Genomic DNA, 19,742 nt, shown 5'->3' with positions numbered 1-19,742 from the left:
GGCAATTTTTGCCGCTCACAAGGCATTTGCATCTTTCGCTGCAGAATACGCCACGCGTTTTGCAAGGACAGCCTTTCGCTTTACTTCCATCCTTTCTGGAACACACGCCGTTATACCTGCAACTTTCTGTGGCAGTATCTTCCGAAGACATTTTTATTTAAAGCTATGAAATCTCGGCTATCAAAAGCGAAGGCGTCGATGATACTGTATTCACGAAGGCAAATTTGCCGCAAGTCTACTCGCCACTGATTGGTTATAAAACAATAGGCTCGTGACATGTCTGACACATGCGCAGAACCGTGAATCCCTCCCTTTAACACGACAACGACATAATAGACACCAAACTATCATGTCGCCTAGGAACACCCCTGGTGATTTGCAATCTTGTCTTCTCTTTTTGCGTTCTATTCCCCACCCCTGAGTACAAAAAAGATGTAATGCCCCACCCCGAAGATTCCCTGGGCCTGGTTTTGAGAGAACATTACGGTATTTATTTATATATCTATTTATTTAGTTATTTAGCTATTTACGTATGTTAGCAAAGCCAGGAAGTTTCAAGGTAACAATTGAAAACGCTTCTGAAATGGTACGAATAAACTGTTAATTTTATTCAACAAGGAAGGAACCTCCAACGTTACAACATCCCGTCAAAATATACAAAGAATTAGTATTTGTATGCTACTGATTCCAATATAGCATGTCGAATCTTTTCTCTTTCAATGCAAATGAACTGCTCGGTTTACAGGAGGATGGCAACATTATAAACAAAAACTGAAAACAGCAAATTCATGAATTGTTCTAAATCAAGAAGGGTATATTTCTTGCAAGAGCCGGTTATTTTAACTTGCCCTGACCCCTACCCCTGGAATAAACCAGCCTGAAAATTTCTCGTTGCGGGAGTTCCCCCCTCCCCCCCCTTCCCCTTCCCGTGGTAATAACAAAAATTAAACCCCGCACAAACGGAGAGCTTTTGTGAAGCACTGTCTTGTGGTATTGGGCATTGTGATCTACTTAGTGAATTGTGCGGTAAGTATTGAGAGGAAATCTTTAAGTACGAGCACTGAAATGATAGCTAACGAGTAACACGGAGCTTGTTTCAACAAGGAGCTGTTATTCAGCTTAAACTCGGGCCATATTTGACTGCGTGGTGTGTAAGCCTACGATCTTTTAGCAGTGATAACCTCCAGCATCGCTAATTCCCCCAAAATCGATAGACACAGAGACTGATAGTGAGGCAATAAGTAGCCACCAGATAGAATTGCATTTACTTGCAGTCAGAATGAAATGCTGGGGAAAACGAGATTTGTGAAGTAGAATACCTTGTGCTTTATACGGATGCTTTTAAAATCCCCGAGCTTTAATCCTTACGTTTTCACTTTTCATTTGGAGACAGAAACCATTTGTATGTTGACTATTTTTCAACACTAACCGTGAGTCCGGATATGTATCTGTGTGACGCAGGGTCCCTGACGCTGTCATGCAGATTGTAATTTCTGGTATGATCTAGAGTAACGTTACGAATCACGCGTACGTTTTTCAGTGTTCCGCTGTTTATATTTATAAATGAAATACAGGGGAAAGCATTTGTTATTCACCTTTTATTTAGGGACAAAACCGATTCTACATTGATTATTTTTCAATAGTAAACGTGAGTCAGATCTGTATCTGTCTTGGCCCGCGGGGTCATAGAGTGATTTACTTGCCGAATTTTCGGTTAAACAAAACTAACCTTGAGAAACTAAAAAAGCTAATTAAAAAACGATATAAACCTATTGAAGTTTTAAAGTGCTAGTGATGAAAAGATGAAATATGCATGGTTGAAAATGCACAAAAGACACTATAAAAAATAGAAATTTAAACAGATTAGGTTTCTTCGCGCGCGTCTGTTCATCGCATAAAGTTAAAAAGTCTTCGCCTTGGTAATAGAAAATGTCTCTCTAGGTAAGCGAATGCCGTCTCTGTCAAATTTGATTAATTTTAGGGGTATAAGTTCTATCACTGTTGTAGATTGAATGGCCAGAACTAGAAAGTAAAATGATCTGAAACGCATCATCACCGAGAACTTGTCTCGCCGCCTCACGGCCCGAGTAAAAAGAACGCACCAGAGAACTTAACTCGATCGTGGCCCGAAGTCTTAGGTGTCAGTATCCCTCGGACAATCATGACACAAAAGAAAAACAATTAAAAAGAATGCGACCGAGAACTTAACTCGTGGTCTGACGGCCCGAGTAATTAGGCAGCAAGGAAACTCTCCAATTGAGGTCTCACGCCATCAGAGTCCCACGGGGACAAAAAATTTTAGATACAAAAACTTTTTTAAAATAATTGATAACAATAATGGCCTTAAAAGCTCAGGCTTTAGGGTGGAGAGGGGGAGGGGCGGAACCTCCCGACCCTCGCACTGCACTGGATGGATCCACACTGGTGATTTCGTGGATTTCGACCAACAGGGCCCTGGGTACTAGGCAGCTGCCAACAGGGTTGCCCAGGAGAAAAACATGGCAGATGCACAGCTGATCTCCAGTTATCTTTAGTTTAGACCTCGAAGTGACACACTTTCGGTTTAGTTTGGGAGCGGCTCTCGAAAACCTCGCTGGGCAGAAGCTCCGAAAAAAAATCTTCGTGGCCACTGCGTGGCCCTCTGGGACGTAATTGTTTTGGGCTTTTTCGCTTCCTCTCGTTCTTACAGCAAAGGTAAGGAGTCAAATCAGTTCATTTGATGTGTGTTTTTAAGGAATTTCTCCTGGTTGATTTGGTGGTCTAATATAATACATGCCGCAGTCATCAGGGTTTGTCAATGTTTGTTTGTCTTCCTGCATCGAACAGTTTTCATTTTCTTTTCAATGTTTGCTTTTCAGTTCTTATAATCACCAGAGAAGGGTTTTGGTCTTTAATACCGTTTGGTGAATTCGAGACGACGTGCCACTGTTGAAGATCTGATGAGTATCACGATTGAAAAGCAAAGGTAAGCTTAATTATTAAGTCTCGTGACTTATTTATGTACTAGTCTCAGCTGTTTCAACTTGGAAAACGAATTTTCACTTCGTAAGCTCGATTTTATATTACTAATTAAATTGTTATCTTAATCACTTTTTAACATTGGTTCAGGATTATCGTGAACGAATATTGTTTTCGGCGTAGAGATTTCTTGCAACAGAATCTGCCTGCTTTGAAAATATTTTTTTTAATAAATTATTTGCCTACTTGGACATTCGCCTTCAACAAACTCTCCCACACGAAAGATGACACTTTGATTACACGCTTAAAGAATAAAATATAGTCATAACTGCATTTAGTATTTTAAAAATGAGTGACAAGTTATGCAAGGCTCTTGTTATTTACATTTGTAGGCCACCATTTTGGACAAACGTAGAGAAGGCAAGTTAGCTAGCTTCCCTTTGGACGAGTTTGTTGTGGGCGAGTTGGCATGTGAGCGAACCAGTTACTGGTTGCCTTTTCAGAACTAAAGAGAAACCTCTTCTAACAAGAGACAAAGAAAGTGAAATTAGATTTCAACATTATGCTAAAACAGGTTAAAGATTTTAAACTCTGGTTTACAGCTTTTGCTTCCATTTGCATCTCATTTGCCTCTTTGATGTATTGTCGGGAAAGAAGCACTGATGTGCGTGACGTAGAATATTAACTTGGAAATTTGATGAACAATGTCACGAAATAGTAACGCGAGCAATACTTTAAAAATAAGTGAGCAAAGCAGATTGCATAATTGTACTCCGGGAAAGTCCGAAGTTAATACACTGCATGACAATGATGTAACTGCACGCGTAGACCCGCGTAGTATTAAGCTAAATAAGGAAGAGAAACGCGTGTAATTGTGAAATTGAAATTAAATTTAGTAGCATTACAATAGTGTAGGCTTGGGATTATACTGTGCTCGTGATTGTAGTAAAAATACTTGTTGCGCAAATAGAACCTAGGAAATCTTAGTACAATTGTAATGTAAGATCAGATCGATTAAGAACGAATTGTGAACGGAACTGTGCATCGCGAATATTGTAGATTGGATCAGAGATTGTCAGATTGTGAATGTTAAATAAATCTTCAGAAAAGGAAAGAATTACAGTCCTCTTCAGTTTGTGAACCGGCAAGTGCGGAGTTCATGAAAGATTCCGCGACACTTGGTCAGTTCGAGCCGGATTGGAAATGACCGCGGAGGTTGGAAAAAAGAAAAAGCGACGAGGAGGCCATCGATTGTACCTTGCTGGAATCCTCCCAGAAGTAGAAGCCAGTCTTGAACATTACACCGTGGAAAGGAAGGCAGAGCTGGCGAAATGGAAACACACGCTAAACGAGCAGTTGGAAAAGATAGCGCCCCTCGACTTAGAGATCCTGGCCTTGATGGGAGACGACGAAAAGGTGACGGAGGAGGATATGGCCAGAGAGATAGACGAGAGCAGCCGTCTTGCGTCGGACATAAAGTGCAAGTTGGCTGCGATCGAAGAACTGTTAACCGCACCGCAAATACCACAAGTACAAAATGTACCGCAGCACCAGAATTCGCCGCCAATGCAGACCGGACAAGCAAGCCAGCATAAATCCGTCCGAGCGAGACTGCCGAAACTGGAGGTGCGTAAATTTGACGGAAAAGTGCACGAGTGGCAAGAGTTTTGGGACTCGTTTGAGAGCGCCATACATCGAAATGACATGCTAGAAAACGTCGACAAGTTTTCTTATCTTAGAGGTTTGCTTGTGGGATCGGCGATCGCGCGATCGCGGGTTTCGCTTTAACGTCCGCAAACTATCAAGCAGCGGTGGAACTGTTGAACAAACGATATGGAAAGAAGGAGGCGATCCAGCGAGCGTACGTGAATGAACTTTTGAATGTTCAGCCTGTATACAACGAGAGAGACGCGCCGAGACTTCGGAGCTTGTACGATTTCCTGGAGACCAAACACAGAGCCTTGCAAGCACTTGGAGTAGACGAGACCACTTATTCAGCGATAGTTGTACCATCTGTCCTGGAAAAATTGCCGCAGACGCTGCGTTTGACCATTACGCGAGGTAAAGATCATCATCAGTGGAACTTGAGAGACTTGTTGGAAGGCCTGGAACAAGAAGTAGAATTACGAGAAGAGTACAATGACAGCGCACGTCAAAAGAACTCGGCTGGAGACTTCCGGAGAAAAAACAATGTAGCCACACTGTATGCAGGAAACACTCGGAAAGCGGCGAAAGAAACGAACTGTGCCTTCTGTTTAGGAGAGCATCCACACGAAGACTGCAGAAAGGTCCAGGACATCGAGGAGCGTAAGCAATTGTTGTTTAAATACGGTAGATGCTTTAAATGTTTAAGAAAGGGACATTTATCCAAAGACTGTACTGATCGTAGTGTAACATGTAAGCATTGTAATTGTAAACATCATTCGGCGATTTGCATCGCCTCCCAAGGGAATTTAAGAACGACAGAAATCGGAACCCAAGGGGCCCAGGGTGGTGCAGAACTAGTGGGAAATAGTATGCACGTCGGGACTGGGAACAGTGTAGCCTTACAAACGGCTCAGGCTCAACTAGCGGGGAAGGGTCGCGCTAGAATTAGAGTGCTTTTTGATTCGACTAGTCATAAGTCCTTTGTTACTTCCCGCGCGGTAGAATCGTTCGGATTGCGATCTGTTAGAAGGGAATGGTTGACTGTTAACACCTTTGGCCAAAGGGCTACTGGATCAAACCTGCGGGATGTAGTTGAAATAGATTTGATCCCAGTGGGTGGGGGGAAGGTTATGCGCATCGAAGCTTTTGTTGTTCCCGAAATTTCGCGCGTGCAGAACGAACATCTGGAAATTGCGCGTAAGGACTACCCGCATTTGGCGCAAATATGGCTGTCCGACGTTTGCAAGGGAAGTGAACAGTTAGAGATAGATGTATTGATAGGGGCAGACTATTTGTGGAGTTTTCAGACAGGCAAGATAGTCCGGGGGGAGGTAGACGAGCCAGTCGCAGTAGAGACAGAGTTAGGATGGGTTCTCTCCGGACCCTTGACATTTAGACAGCCAGCAGATAGACCGCAGGAAGTTAACGTAAATTTTGTTGGCAGAGACAGTGTATCATTAGAGAGTTTAGAAGGGAATGTCCAAAGGTTGTGGGACTTAGAAACCCTAGGAATTAAAGAGAGTGATGGAGTGTATGAAGAGTTTGTAGACAGTATTGCCTTCAACGGTAATAGGTATTCAGTTAAGCTCCCCTGGAAGGAAGGTCAGGATAGTTTGCCAAGCAATTACGAGTTGAGTTTGTCGCGCATGAAGAGTCAGATTAGGAAGCTTAGAAAGGAACCAGACATTTTGCAGGAGTACGACTCAGTTATAAAGGAACAGTTAGATTTGGGAGTGATAGAGAAAGTCGCACAGTTAGAAGAGACAGATAGGGGTCACTATATTCCCCATTTAGCAGTCATACGCAGAGAGGCGAGCACCACGAAACTGAGAGTTGTGTATGACGCGTCCGCAAAGGCAGGAAAGGGGGGGACATCTCTGAACGATTGCCTACACAAGGGACCCTCCCTCAACCCTTTATTGTTTGACATCCTGCTTAGATTCAGAGAGAAGAGAGTGGCGTTGATAGGGGACATAGAAAAGGCGTTTCTTAACATTGAGGTAGACAGTGCAGACAGGGATTATCTTAGATTTTTGTGGTTAGAAAACGTGCGCGATCCTTGTAGTCGAATTGCAGTGTACCGCTTTTGCCGTGTTGTGTTCGGTTTAAATGCGTCTCCGTTTCTGTTAAACGCCACGCTGAGACACCACATTTCGAAGTTTAAGGATGAAGACCCAGAATTTGTGCGAAAGATGATCGAAGGTTTCTACGTTGACGACTTGGTAACGGGCAATAGCAATACGAGCGACACGTACACATTGTACGAGAAATCCAAACAGAGGATGGCCAGTGGGGGTTTCAAATTGAGAAAGTGGATGACGAATGACAAAGTGTTGAGAGAACGCATTGCGCAGATTGAGAGTAACGCAACAGAAAGCGCGATCGTGACCCAGCGAAGAAGAGAGCTACGCAAAGTTCATCCTAGGTTCGGGGCAGGCTAGCAGGAGTTGTCCAAAGGTCTTGGGGCTTCCGTGGGATTGTGAGAAAGATGTTATTCAGTTTAGTTTTGAGAAGCTTGCAAGCAAAGCCCTAGACATGCACCCGACCAAGCGAAGTTTGTTAAGTCTGCTAGCAAGCATTTTTGACCCCCTGGGAATCATTAGCCCCACCATTGTGTGCATGAAAATATTGTTTCAAGAATTGTGTTGTGAAAATTTCGACTGGGATAGTAAACTCGAGGGGAAAGTAAAGAAGAAATGGGACGAATGGATTGAGGACTTATCCAAAATAAGGGGTATTACGATCAGTGGGTGTATTTGGGACCATCCAAAACAAGAGGTGCTTAATTGTTACTTGCATGGGTTCGGCGATGCCAGTAACAAAGCTTACTGCGCTGTTGTGTACTTGGTATACAACACGCCAGTAGGGGTTTTCGTGAGAATGTTGACCTCAAGGTCACGGGTAGCACCTCTGAAAGCGTTAACTATTCCCCGTCTAGAACTCATGTCCGCTAGAATTTTGGCGCAATTAATGAACACCGTGATGAAAGCATTAGAAACGGAAGTGAAGCTCAGCGGAACCAGATACTGGTTGGATAGCAAAACTGCTCTCTGCTGGATTCGAAACGGGGGGGAGTGGAAACAATTTGTCCGTCACAGGGTAAACGAAATTCTGAAGCTCACAAAGAAAGAAGACTGGAGATATTGCCCTGGTGAGCAGAACCCGGCAGATGTTGGTTCCAGAGGAGCGCTTGGATCGAAACTCAAAGATGACGAGCTGTGGTGGAACGGACCGCAATGGTTGTCAGAAGGAGAAGACAGGTGGCCACGCGTAGAGAGTGTCGTCAGCACACCAGAAAGTGAAGAAGAAGCTAAGAAGACTGCCAACGTGATGGTAGTAGACGTTCAGAACCAACCCAGTGTTGCAAATCTTGTTGACATCAATCGCCATGGAAGACTAGAGAAGCTACTCAGAGTGACAGCATGGGTGTTCCGTTTTATCCGAAATTCGAGACCGAACCGAACCGAGACAGCTAGACGGAAGGGAAGACTGACATGTGAAGAATTAGTCGGGGCCGAAAGTGAATGGGTGAAAGCGGCGCAAGCTGACCTGAGAAGTAAGGGTAACTTCCAACAGCTAAAGACCGAGCTCGGCCTAGAAGAGAGTGCAGGAATTCTGAGATGTACCGGAAGACTCGTCAATTCAGATTTAGAGTTTGATGCGCGAAGACCAGTCACTCTCCCAAGGGATCACGCGTTAAGCATTATGCTCATAGAAGAGTGTCACAAGAAGGTGTTGCACAGTGGTGTGAGAGCAACGCTTGCGGAGTTGAGGTCGAGGTATTGGATCCCGAAGGGCAGACAGTGCGTGAAAAAGGTTTTGAGCAAATGCGTAATCTGCAAGAAACAAGAAGGGAAGGCTTACAGCGCGCCGCAGACCGCCGCATTGCCAGATTTTAGAGTAAGAGAAGCGCCAGCGTTTTCGAAAGTAGGCGTAGTTTTTGCGGGTCCGCTCTATGTTAAGGCACAAGCTGGGGGAATGAGAAAGGCGTACATTGCATTGTTTTCCTGCTGCGTAACTAGAGCGATACATTTAGAATTAGTTGAAGATCTATCTTCCGAGGCCTTCAGACGAGCGTTAAGAAGATTTTCAGCGAGACGAGGCACGCCGACATTGATCGTATCAGACAACGCGAAAACCTTCCAAGCGACCGAAAAAGCGCTTAACAATCTTTTTAGCCACCCAGAGGTAGCTAGTGAGCTAGATAGACAGCGAATTGAGTGGAGGTTTAATTTAGAGAGATCACCCTGGTGGGGAGGATTTTTCGAGAGAATGGTTGGAAGTGTGAAAGCTTGTCTCAGGAAGGTGTTAGGAAATGCACGACTTACATTTGACGAGCTGCGAACGGTGTTAGTGGAGGTAGAAGGAACCTTAAATTCCCGTCCACTTACGTACGAGTACAATGAGGTAGAACATGAAGCTTTAACACCTTCACATTTAATCCTTGGTAGAAGGATTAAGTCTATGCCAGACGAGATAGCGGAAGAGCCAGAAGCGAACGAGAGTAGTTGTTCAGAGAGGTTTAGATATTTGACAGTGAAGTTAGCGCATTTTTGGAAGAGATGGAGAAACGAGTACCTGGTGAATCTAAGGGAGTTTCACCGCCCGAAGGTAGATCGCAAAGACAGGCAGATTCAGACAGGAGACGTAGTAACTGTGTTTGAGGAAGGCAAAAAGAGGGGAGAGTGGAAAATTGCAGTAGTTGAGAGTCTTATCAAGGGCACAGATAACGTTGTTAGGGGAGCAAACGTAAGAGTCATTGTCAAGGGTAGACCGATGCGTATTTCCCGACCAGTTCAAAAGTTGTACCCCTTAGAAGTAAAATGTGCCATACAAGGGAACGGCCAAATTGGTCAAACTGGGAACCGTAAATTTGAACGGGATCATACTACACCTCTTAGACGTAACCCTAGCAGATCTGCTGCTTTAGATGCTAGGTGGAAATCGAAACATATGCTTTGACTCGTAGACGAGTCAAGGGGGGGAGAGTGTCGGGAAAGAAGCACTGATGTGCGTGACGTAGAATATTAACTTGGAAATTTGATGAACAATGTCACGAAATAGTAACGCGAGCAATACTTTAAAAATAAGTGAGCAAAGCAGATTGCACAATTGTACTCCGGGAAAGTCCGAAGTTAATACACTGCATGACAATGATGTAACTGCACGCGTAGACCCGCGTAGTATTAAGCTAAATAAGGAAGAGAAACGCGTGTAATTGTGAAATTGAAATTAAATTTAGTAGCATTACAATAGTGTAGGCTTGGGATTATACTGTGCTCGTGATTGTAGTAAAAATACTTGTTGCGCAAATAGAACCTAGAAAATCTTAGTACAATTGTAATGTAAGATCAGATCGATTAAGAACGAATTGTGAACGGAACTGTGCATCGCGAATATTGTAGATTGGATCAGAGATTGTCAGATTGTGAATGTTAAATAAATCTTCAGAAAAGGAAAGAATTACAGTCCTCTTCAGTTTGTGAACCGGCAAGTGCGGAGTTCATGAAAGATTCCGCGACATGTATTAAATTCAGATATTTCTGGAATGATAATCCTTCAGTTATAAGTGTTATAATGTCTTTAAGAGCATGGCATTTTAGTCTGGGAATGTTTTATACTGAAGGTAATGGTCTTAAGGAAAAGTTTTAAAATTTGTGCTTCAAACTATCTCCTTTGTTGGACCTTGAACATCACATGCATGATGCGTGGATCCGAATTTGCATGAAGTGCAGACATGTCACCCACTCAGACACACAATTTTATTTTTAGTGAGATCCAGAAGTATTAATTCTCAATCAGGTAGTTATCTATGCTAAACATATCATTAACCAGATCTGAATCAGACTGGTGGTCTAAAATCTCTTAGGCAAGGTATACGATCTTGTGTGTTATGTTGTTGATCCTTTTTGGTTGTTTGGAATATTTCCTACACTGTACATGTAAGTGATTTCTTCTGTGGCATCTTTTGTGTTTCAGTGTGACACCTTTTTGCCATGTTTAGTTTTGTTTGCAAGCCATCACATAATGAAATTAAATACAGTAGAACCCCACTAACACTGTAAACTTGAACTCCCCTCCAACTCGGACTGGACTTGACTCCAGCCCTTTTTGTCAGTCATTTTATACTATCTAACTCAAACTCCAATCAAACTCTCTGCTACAGTTTAACTCAAACCAAATTTAATCTTCCTTTGCTAAAATGTACCTACAGCTGTAGGTGGTAACTCTACTAAAAAAAAAAATTAAAAAATCCAGTAAATGTCAACATTTCAGCACATAAGTAGCTGATTGATGCATCAGTCTTTAATCTTTAATTTATTGATACTGTGATTGTAATGTATGTTAAACTACCTTAATTTTATGTAGATCTTGTACATTGGAAGGCAAGTCTAGCGAGAAATCTCTTCTAACAAGCGACAAAGAAAGTGAAGTACATTGTAAGACACCAGCTGCTACAGTGTTATTTTTTAAAAGAGGTAAGATTTTAAACTTTTGTTTGTACTTTTCATTTCTCATTTCGTCTTTGATGGATTAAATTCCGTCTCAAGTTTAATAACCAGGTATGCATATGTATAGTGGAAAATTAGTGGGCCATTTACAAGGTTCTCCTCAAGTGCCCACAACCTGCAAAAAAACCAGCTGCTTTGAATCTGAGCCTTTTATATTTTGGTGAAAAGGCTTGGGGTGTGCGAAGAATACGAGTTGTGAGTTGGCGTTGCGAGTTGCTAAACCTAGAAAATGAACATTTTTTTGTTATATAAAAGTTAGGGATTGCAGAGACGTAAAACCGGACATTTCAGAAACAAGACGCTTTTAAGAGCATTTACGTGGGACGCGTTGGTGTATGTTAAGCAGCAGTACATGTAGCTTCATTTTATATATTCCCATTGGACGCCTTGCAGATTTTTCAACCTATCCTCCCTTCGCGATTGAACTAACTGCATAGTATTAGTCAGAAAGATTGCATGATATTGTGTTATGCTACTTAAAATCATACCAGAAATTGAATTATGATAACGTAATGACCGATAGATACAGACCCAACCAACATTTACTATGGAAAAATAATTAACATACAAACAGTTTCTTTCTCCAAATCAAACATGAAAGCGTTAGTATTAAAGCGTCTGTGTGAGGCACGAGACCGTATTCTTCTTAACAAACGTTTTCCCTGTACATATATCTTAGAAAATAATACAAACAGCGCAACATCGAAAACCTTATCGTCAGCGCTATATATATTCTGGTAATGTCAGTAAGTGTACATGTAAGATTAAAACAGAAAGATAAACAGACAAAAAGCTTTCCTCAATGAAAACTTTTACTAAAAATTGACAACCAAACCTTTAATTTTTTTGTAAAGTGGATTTCCATTATAGTGATTAAGCGTGACTCAGTTCGACAAAGTGAGGTGATGTGTGTTTAAGCTTATCAGTGACCTTTCCTCCTTGCATTATGGTTCTACAATATGTCAAACAAAGCGTGATTTCTTCGCCAGGAGCTCTCCAATTACCACGGTTTAAACTATCGAGTACTTCTTAGAAGTACAGTAATCCTTTCAATTTACTGCTTCAATTTATTGTCTTTCTGAAAATGGCATATTTGAGTCTAAAACATGTAAACAATATGGCTGCCACAGGGCACCAATTTCAGTGAAAAAAGCCTTTCACTGATTAGTGGTTATGTGATGTCACACAGATAATCCCCTCCCTCTGGACATACATGCACAAAACAGTTCTGATTGGGCCATTTTTGTTGAAGACAATGAGAACAAAAGAGGACAAAAATATCCTCTCTCTCCTAGAGAGCTGAATTTAATTCAGGTTAAATTAATTTATTCATTGCAATTTGCGACCATGAGGAAGAAAAAAAAGGAATTCCACCGAAATTTTGAGCAGTCTGCCCTGAGGGCATCCCACGTAATAACGTAGTTTTGTCTTGCACTGAGTTCAGTTTAAAGATCTGCCAAGTTTCACTCAGAGGGTTAACTTAAAGACAGGCTTTGTCCTTGTAGTCAGAATGCTAGTGTAGTCTTTATACAACACAAAATGTACGCAAAAAGGTTCCTTGCCAGTTACATGTAGTTTCTTTTTGATAAATTATCCATTGCATAATAAGTTTACTTTTGCACATGAAGTAGCATAAAATAACACAAGATAAATAAAACATTGCTTACCACTACACTCGGGATCATCCTCCATGGTGTACCGCCAGGAAAGGAAAAGAGAAATTAACCTGCATGTACCTGGGTTTTATCATTGCAGCTCTCCACGACACAACATTCGATCAGAGTTTCTAGGATTTTCCCATGCGTTCATGAAACCAGAAGAGCAATAGTGTTGGGTACTCACATATTTTAAAGTGACATGATGCTTTTCTATTGTTCATTTTTACGTCTTTGCGATCCCTAACTTTATAATATGTTATCTTGACTAGGATTAGAAATAATTATCTTCATTTGATTTTCTAGGCTTAAAAGTCTCGCAACTCCAACTCGCAACTCAGAGTCAATTGAATTCAAGTTATGGCTGTGTTTGAGTGCTCTTTACTGCATGACAACATTTTAAAATCCTACAACAATTTTTAAAAGTATGGAGGTAATAATAATTGGAAGTTTATTTTCAATGCTTATTGACAGAGCATCTGAGAAACACTGTGTAGAGAAGGAGAACCTGGATGATCCTGTAGACTGAGAGCTTGAAGATTGATTTCATGGACCCTGAGAGTGGGAGTATTGAGAGAAGGCTTTAGAACAATGGAAGGTAATGATGACAGCTTGCCAGAAGACATAAGAGGCAACTTCATATAAATTTAATCAATGATATTTTTCTGTGTGACAACAGAACTACAGTTGTGAGCAAAATTGGATGAGAAAAATGGGAATTGCGTACATAAATTTCAATCTCCCTTAAAAGGAGAACACTGCTGTGAAAATTTCCCAAGATTTCACAGCAGGAAATTGAAAAAAATTGGGTCAAAGCCTAATTTACACATTGACAATCGCCTGTGTTTGAGTAGTTTTAACTCAAGAACTAAAAGGCATTATTAGTAATTTTACCAGCAAGGGTAAGAAGAACGTAGTTTTGTTCTTGAATGTTACATTTTGGAGGATTTCAATTTATTTAATAATTGGTACAATGTAGAAGGAAAACTGGATTTTGATACTGTATTACATGATTTTAGTAAATGATATCCCTATGTGGTGCTATCAACTGTTAATAAAGCGGACAAATTCATGAATATGAAAAGCCATATAATTTGTCTGAAACTAATAACAAACATGTAATCTCATGGACTTACTGATTTCCTGCAAAAACACAGAAAATAAACTTACTTAATTGCTAAGATCATGTGGGAGATAAAATGCCTGAGACAAAATAAGGTATATGTGTACATGACATCTACTCAGCTCGATGTAGAACTTTATTTTTGGGCAACTGAAATATTGTTGCGTTCGACGAAGGAGAACGCAAGCCTAATTTCGATTTTGCGTCATGTGTCTTTCGAGTTGGTGTGCCTGTGTACGGCTATGCAGGATTTTTCGAGATACCCAAATGGCCCCCCCGCTTGAGTTTTGCAGGGGCATGTGTCGGCCGGGAAACTGGTGCGAACTTATGACGACATCTGACCTCGTTTTCGTGCTAGAGCCATCTTTTTAGTCTCGTTTTCGTATAAGAGTCGCCCCCTCGTTTTCGCGCCATTGCCTAAATTTGCATACATCGGAAAAGTTTTACATCCAGTGTACGGGATCACATTTCAACTGCAATGTTCATCAATGTTCACTGGATGGAAATATTTCTACAGAATCTTTTCCCTTTCTTCCAGAAATCTTTTTTGTGAAAGATTGCATTGAAGAAATTACACGTTTTGTGGCCACAGGCTGGAAGACAGACGCAGTTTGTTGGAGCAAAATTTGCATACATCGGGACAATGAGTTTTACATTCAGTGTACGGGATCACATTTCAACTGCAATGTTCATCAATATTCAGTGGATGGAAATATCTCTACAGAATCTTTTCCCTTTCTTCCAGAAATCTTTTTTGTGAAAGATTGCATTGAAGAAATTACACGTTTTGTGACCGCGGTAAAATAATTTTCCGTGGGAAATAAATTCATCGAACACGACAGCGCTGCACGCCTGTTGTACATTTCGTCGTGTCAGAAATAGATTTCAACCGCAAACTAGCCTGTGGAACTACGACAAGACCATGCTCATCAAAATCGTTGCTATGTTCAGAAACCTTTTAATCTCCTCATTTGATGCTACAATACAGGTAAAGAGGGCTTTTCACCCAGCCCTAGGTTCGCGAGGTTTTGCGAGTCACGTTTTACGTTAGTATAAAATCAAAATACAAAAATATCTGAAATATACACACATCAAAAACTGACATCAGGCCCCGGTTGTTCAAAGAGCGGATTATTTTATCCAGCGGATAATTCGCTATCCAGCAAATAAAATCTATTGGTTGGAGAACATTTTATCCACTGGATAGAGTTATCCGCTCTTTGAATATAAACCTTGGCCCTGAGATGTCTTTCAAAACTGTATGCAAATTAGTTCGCTTCAATGCGATATTTTTACGGCTTTATAGTCGCGTAAGGTTCGCGGCATTTTGGTAAAATACCTTTTGAGTAGAAGACCAAAATAGTACGCTGGCCTGTAAGTTTCGTTTTTCTCAAAGATTATAAGCGTTATACCGAAAATGATGTGCATCATTTTAAAGTTCGACGGTGTCACGCAACAGGCGGACCGAAAATACTTTCTATTTTTTTTTTTAAACTTCAACAACGTAGCCGCTGAAATTTTAAACTCAGCTTCGTTTATTGCAAATATTTCACCTTGTTAGTTACACATTACGTACAGATATAAAAGGACGAAAGAGCTACCTAAAAAAAAGTCACGCAGCAGGCCGTACAATCGCACAACTTAGGGCTGTCGAACGCACTCTATAATCTTTGATTACTACTAGTATATACAGTATTTTTGTCAATAATTTTTGAATTAACTTTAAATTTACTTTCTGTAATAGTGAAATTAATTAAAGAAACATAAATGTATTCTTTTTCATTGGTTTGCTTAATATTTTCATTTTCTCTTTTTTTTTTTTTTGCTTGTTGTCCATTAGGTGCCAAAACTAAGAGGAAGAAAAGCTCTTCACTGCAGTCTGAAGACAGCCCTCCACAACTCAGTATTAAGCTTCCAAAGACAAGCGAGCTTCCAAACACTAGTGAAAAATGGAGCAATGCTGATCTACCAATTGATGTTCTGTTACTGACAGTAGAGAACCATGAGTTCTTAAGCTGTTTCCATTATCTTGATAAACCTGTCAGGAGTTGGCTCAAAGAGATTGGTTATGTGTACTTTGGGTCAACTGGAAGCTGTGACCAGGAGAAGCTGAAGATTGCATTAATAAAATGCTCCAAAGGGTCTGCAGAGCCAGGTGGTTCTTCAACAGCTGTAAAGAATGCAGTCAAGGTCCTGCGTCCCAAGGCTGTATTTTTAGTGGGTACCTGCAGTGGCTTAAGTCCTGATAAAGCCAAACTAGGAGATGTCATTGTATCTTCCAAGCTAACAACACCTTCCGGCTTCAAAACACCTGTGTGTAGAAATATTGGTCAGCTTATCAGGCATATTGATGATGGCTGGGTTGCTCCTTTGGAAAACCCAGATGAGCGAGAAGTGAGAGTGCACCGTGATGGTGATATTCTGAGCCAGCGACTGGCACCCAGGTCTGGTTGGAGGCATGAGGATGTTGTTCAGCAATATCCAGAAGCTATTGCTATTGAATCAGAAGGTGAAGGTCAGTGTTTTAAGAAATTGTTGCATCCTTTGTCTATCAATTTGTGTATTACATGTACAAAGTCTATTAGCAACAGTAAACTGAATTTAAGGACGTTGCCAACTTTTGTTACAGCGCATGCATGTATGTTCTGTGCATCTTGAGATACTTGGGTTTCCTTATGGGCGGTGCCTAGTAATGCAGAGTCTATATTTCGGTGTGGTTTAAAACTGTGTGGAGAAAGCTGAACTTAGCAAGTGCTTTTGTTAACAAGATGCCTATAAAGGCATTTACGCGTGATGCTGTAGCTGTGTGCGTCGCAGATTTATAAAACTATCCTAGCTAATGGAATAGTTTGAGTCACAAAGATAGCGTTCTTGTGTTACACCTCTTTAATCGTTGTACCGGAAATTCCATTACTGCGTGATATTTTTTCACTGTGTTACTAGAAATCATACTGGAAATTCCTTTCTCATAACGTCATGCTTATCAGTGACCTTTCCTTTGCGCATTGTGGTTCTAAAACTGTCAAACAAAGCACCATTCCTTTGCCAGGAAATGTTGAGTGCTTCTTAGAAGTTACATATGTATTCTTTCTATTTACCACTTCAAAATGGTTAATTTTCTGTTTGGAAACGGCACACTTGAGTCCACAACATGTTAACAATATGGCCACCACAAATTTAATCCGGGTTTAATGAATAAATCTTGAAAATGACGATTTGACGTCACAGAGGTAGGGATGATAAGGTCCCCTCCATCGTGATATACACGCCGATAATAGATTTTGATTGGGCCGCTTTTGTTTAAGACAACCAGGACAATAGACCCCTTCTAGGAGAGAAGAGAGTTTAATGAATAAATAAAATGTGCAGATTTCAGGCTACCATGAAGGAAAGGGAAAAACGAAGAAGATATCGAGCCACGTGCTGTCCTCAGGGCATCACATGTAATAATTGGTATTTAAAAAGAAAGTTGGGGTTAGCCATGCATTTTTTCAGAGATAAATGTAATAAAGCTTCAATTAAAAAAAAAAAACACCATACATTGCTTTGTATTTCTTTCTTGTTTTTGTTTTGTTTGCTTTTTAGAATAATTGTTGCTTAATTATCTCTAAAGAATGTCTCGCTACCCCCAGTTTTCTTTTTGGATTCTAGTAGCCCGTATAAAGATCTGCTTTTCCCGCATAGTCATATACCTTTGTATTAGGAAGCACCATCCTTAAGAATGCTTAGAGTGTCGCTTTAAATGTTTTTAAATCATAGCAAGTCTTAACGTCTTATTGATGCTGACAGTTTCGATGACTGTCAGCCATCTTTGTCAAAACTTGAAAAACATGAAAAGTGTCAGAAGCCTTAAATAGGCTTCTGAAGGTGTCAATTATTGTGATAAATGCGCAAAGTCACTCTGTACACGCCCCCTCCCCCCTGGTTTGGGGATGGAGATCACTTGTGTCCATATGGGAGAAAGCTGATAGGCTCACTCGTCCCTGTTCATAGTAGGAGTGTTCGATCTAATACATATGCTTTCCTTAATCCATCGCTTAAACTTGTCGCTTTCCTGCTATTTCACTTGCTTCCCAATTCATAATACTAGCAGTTCTCATTGAGAAGTGAGTGCTGCCGTTTAAGGTGTTTTTGAATGCAAATACGACAATGAGAATTTCAACAAAAATATAACTTATTTTATTTGCAAAATAACATGGTTACATGTATGTTCTTTGAGTATAACATAAACAAGTAGCTATTGGTGTTCCTAAGGCTTTTGCTGGGATTATGCTTGTAGCAATTGCTAAAAGTGGAAAAGAAATATATTGGTTAACGAAAACGGAAGGTGTATTAAACGAATACCACTGTCTAACGCAACATGTAATAATAAGGGCTTTTTAACTGATTCTTAGAACGATTAGTGACACTCTCTTTTGTCTATCTAGCGCAACGTGGAAAGAGTAAACTAAATACTTGGCGATCTCCATGACATAAGATGTCATCGATATTTGTTTGTGTCCATAAATCTGCATACTGTAAATCGACCGAATTCGATCGATTGAGAAGCAAAGCTGCAAGTGACATAAATGCACACTGTCTGCCTCTAGAATGCTCACTGAAAGCTTCATGACCTTGATGAATGCTTCCTCAAATAGAAGTAATCATAATGGATCTGCAAAAAGTGCCAAAACTCACCCGTAAACAGCGAAACCTTGACTCTGATCAACTGTATTTATATCTTGCTGCGAGCACATGCGATTTTCCGCTGAGCGAGCACGATTTTCCGCTGAGCAAGCACATGTCAATTTTTCTTATAAGACAGCTGCTGATTGGCTAGAATTGGCTGCGCCATAAAACAGGATTTCTGATTGGCCGTTTCATGCGAACGATGGGTCGAACCAAACCGTCGAACCAAAATTTCTCGATGGCTTCAAGAATACGAAGGCTGCCTATCGGCAGCAATGATTGTTCTGACAGACGTGGTCTGTTATGGCTGATTTATGGTGTTCATTGGTAGAAGCTCTGCAGGTGGTTCTTGTGAAAATTCCATGCATGCAGCCAATTCGAAAAGGTATATATCGGTCAAACAGGGAGACAGCTGGGAACCAGGATCACAGAACACAGAAAGGAAGCAGAAAAGATCTCTGACAGGGGGGGAGGGGGGCATCTAAAGAGTGACTTTGCACATTTATCACAATAATTGACACCTTCAGAAGCCTATTTAAGGCTTCTGACACTTTTCATGTTTTCAAGTTTTGATAAAGATGGCTGACAGTCATCGAAACTGTCAGCATCAATAAGACGTTAAGACTGGCTATGATTTAAGAACATTTCAATCGACTGTTTATCTTCACTAGCCTGATGAATTTCTTCAAGAATGCTTAGAGTGTATCTTAGACAGTCTATATTGTGCTTAGATGCATCTACTTACTCCTTCTTCTTAATACTGTACAGCTATTACCTATTGGCTAGCTCCAACCTTTCCTTTGTAGAGTAATAATTCATATTACACTTGAGAGGTTACAATGGTCAGAGTTAAATGCCAAAAAAAACCATTTATCTGGCAATATTTTATTAGCCTGCGAACACAGACATATTTCTAGCTGTCGCTTCTCTCCGCCATTTGGTATATATTTGAGTATTTCTCTTCATGAACAAGATAAACATCATTAAGCACAGCTAAGCTATGAATTTTTTTATTACCAATTTATTTGCGAACTACAGGACTCTTGTAGGCAGTCAACATTTTTTGACGCCGGATGCGCACTAAGCCACAAAACATGTATGGAGATACATGTCAGCTCCAAGAACACAATACCTGTTTTTCAGATAGGAAGCAAGAGAGCTGAAAATAACTGCAAAAAG

At 40.7% G+C, this 19,742-nt stretch overlaps 2 protein-coding genes and 2 pseudogenes across 3 annotated transcripts in view; 3 read left to right on the top strand and 1 right to left on the bottom strand.

Moving 5' to 3' along the window:
- Nucleotides 1–170, bottom strand: part of LOC146462450 (uncharacterized) — a 678-nt gene extending 508 nt beyond the window's left edge. Inside the window, exon 1 of the mRNA XM_085085554.1 lies at nucleotides 1–170. This exon is cut by the window's left edge and continues 8 nt beyond it. Coding sequence (XP_084941680.1) covers nucleotides 1–151 — 151 coding nt within the window. The 5' untranslated portion in view covers nucleotides 152–170.
- The window catches only part of LOC146462444 (uncharacterized), a 138,326-nt pseudogene that overhangs the window by 28,979 nt on the left and 89,605 nt on the right, over nucleotides 1–19,742 (top strand). The window lies entirely within an intron of this gene.
- Nucleotides 1–19,742, top strand: part of LOC146462448 (uncharacterized) — a 201,068-nt gene that overhangs the window by 169,605 nt on the left and 11,721 nt on the right. The window lies entirely within an intron of this gene.
- On the top strand, nucleotides 3,597–7,046 carry LOC146462449 (uncharacterized; annotated as a pseudogene).

The sequence above is a fragment of the Pavona decussata genome, unplaced genomic scaffold (assembly GCF_977016875.1).
Source record: "Pavona decussata unplaced genomic scaffold, jaPavDecu1.1 SCAFFOLD_187, whole genome shotgun sequence".
In the NCBI taxonomy this organism is placed as follows: Eukaryota; Metazoa; Cnidaria; class Anthozoa; order Scleractinia; family Agariciidae; genus Pavona; species Pavona decussata.
This window is presented reverse-complemented; position numbering and strand designations above follow the sequence as displayed.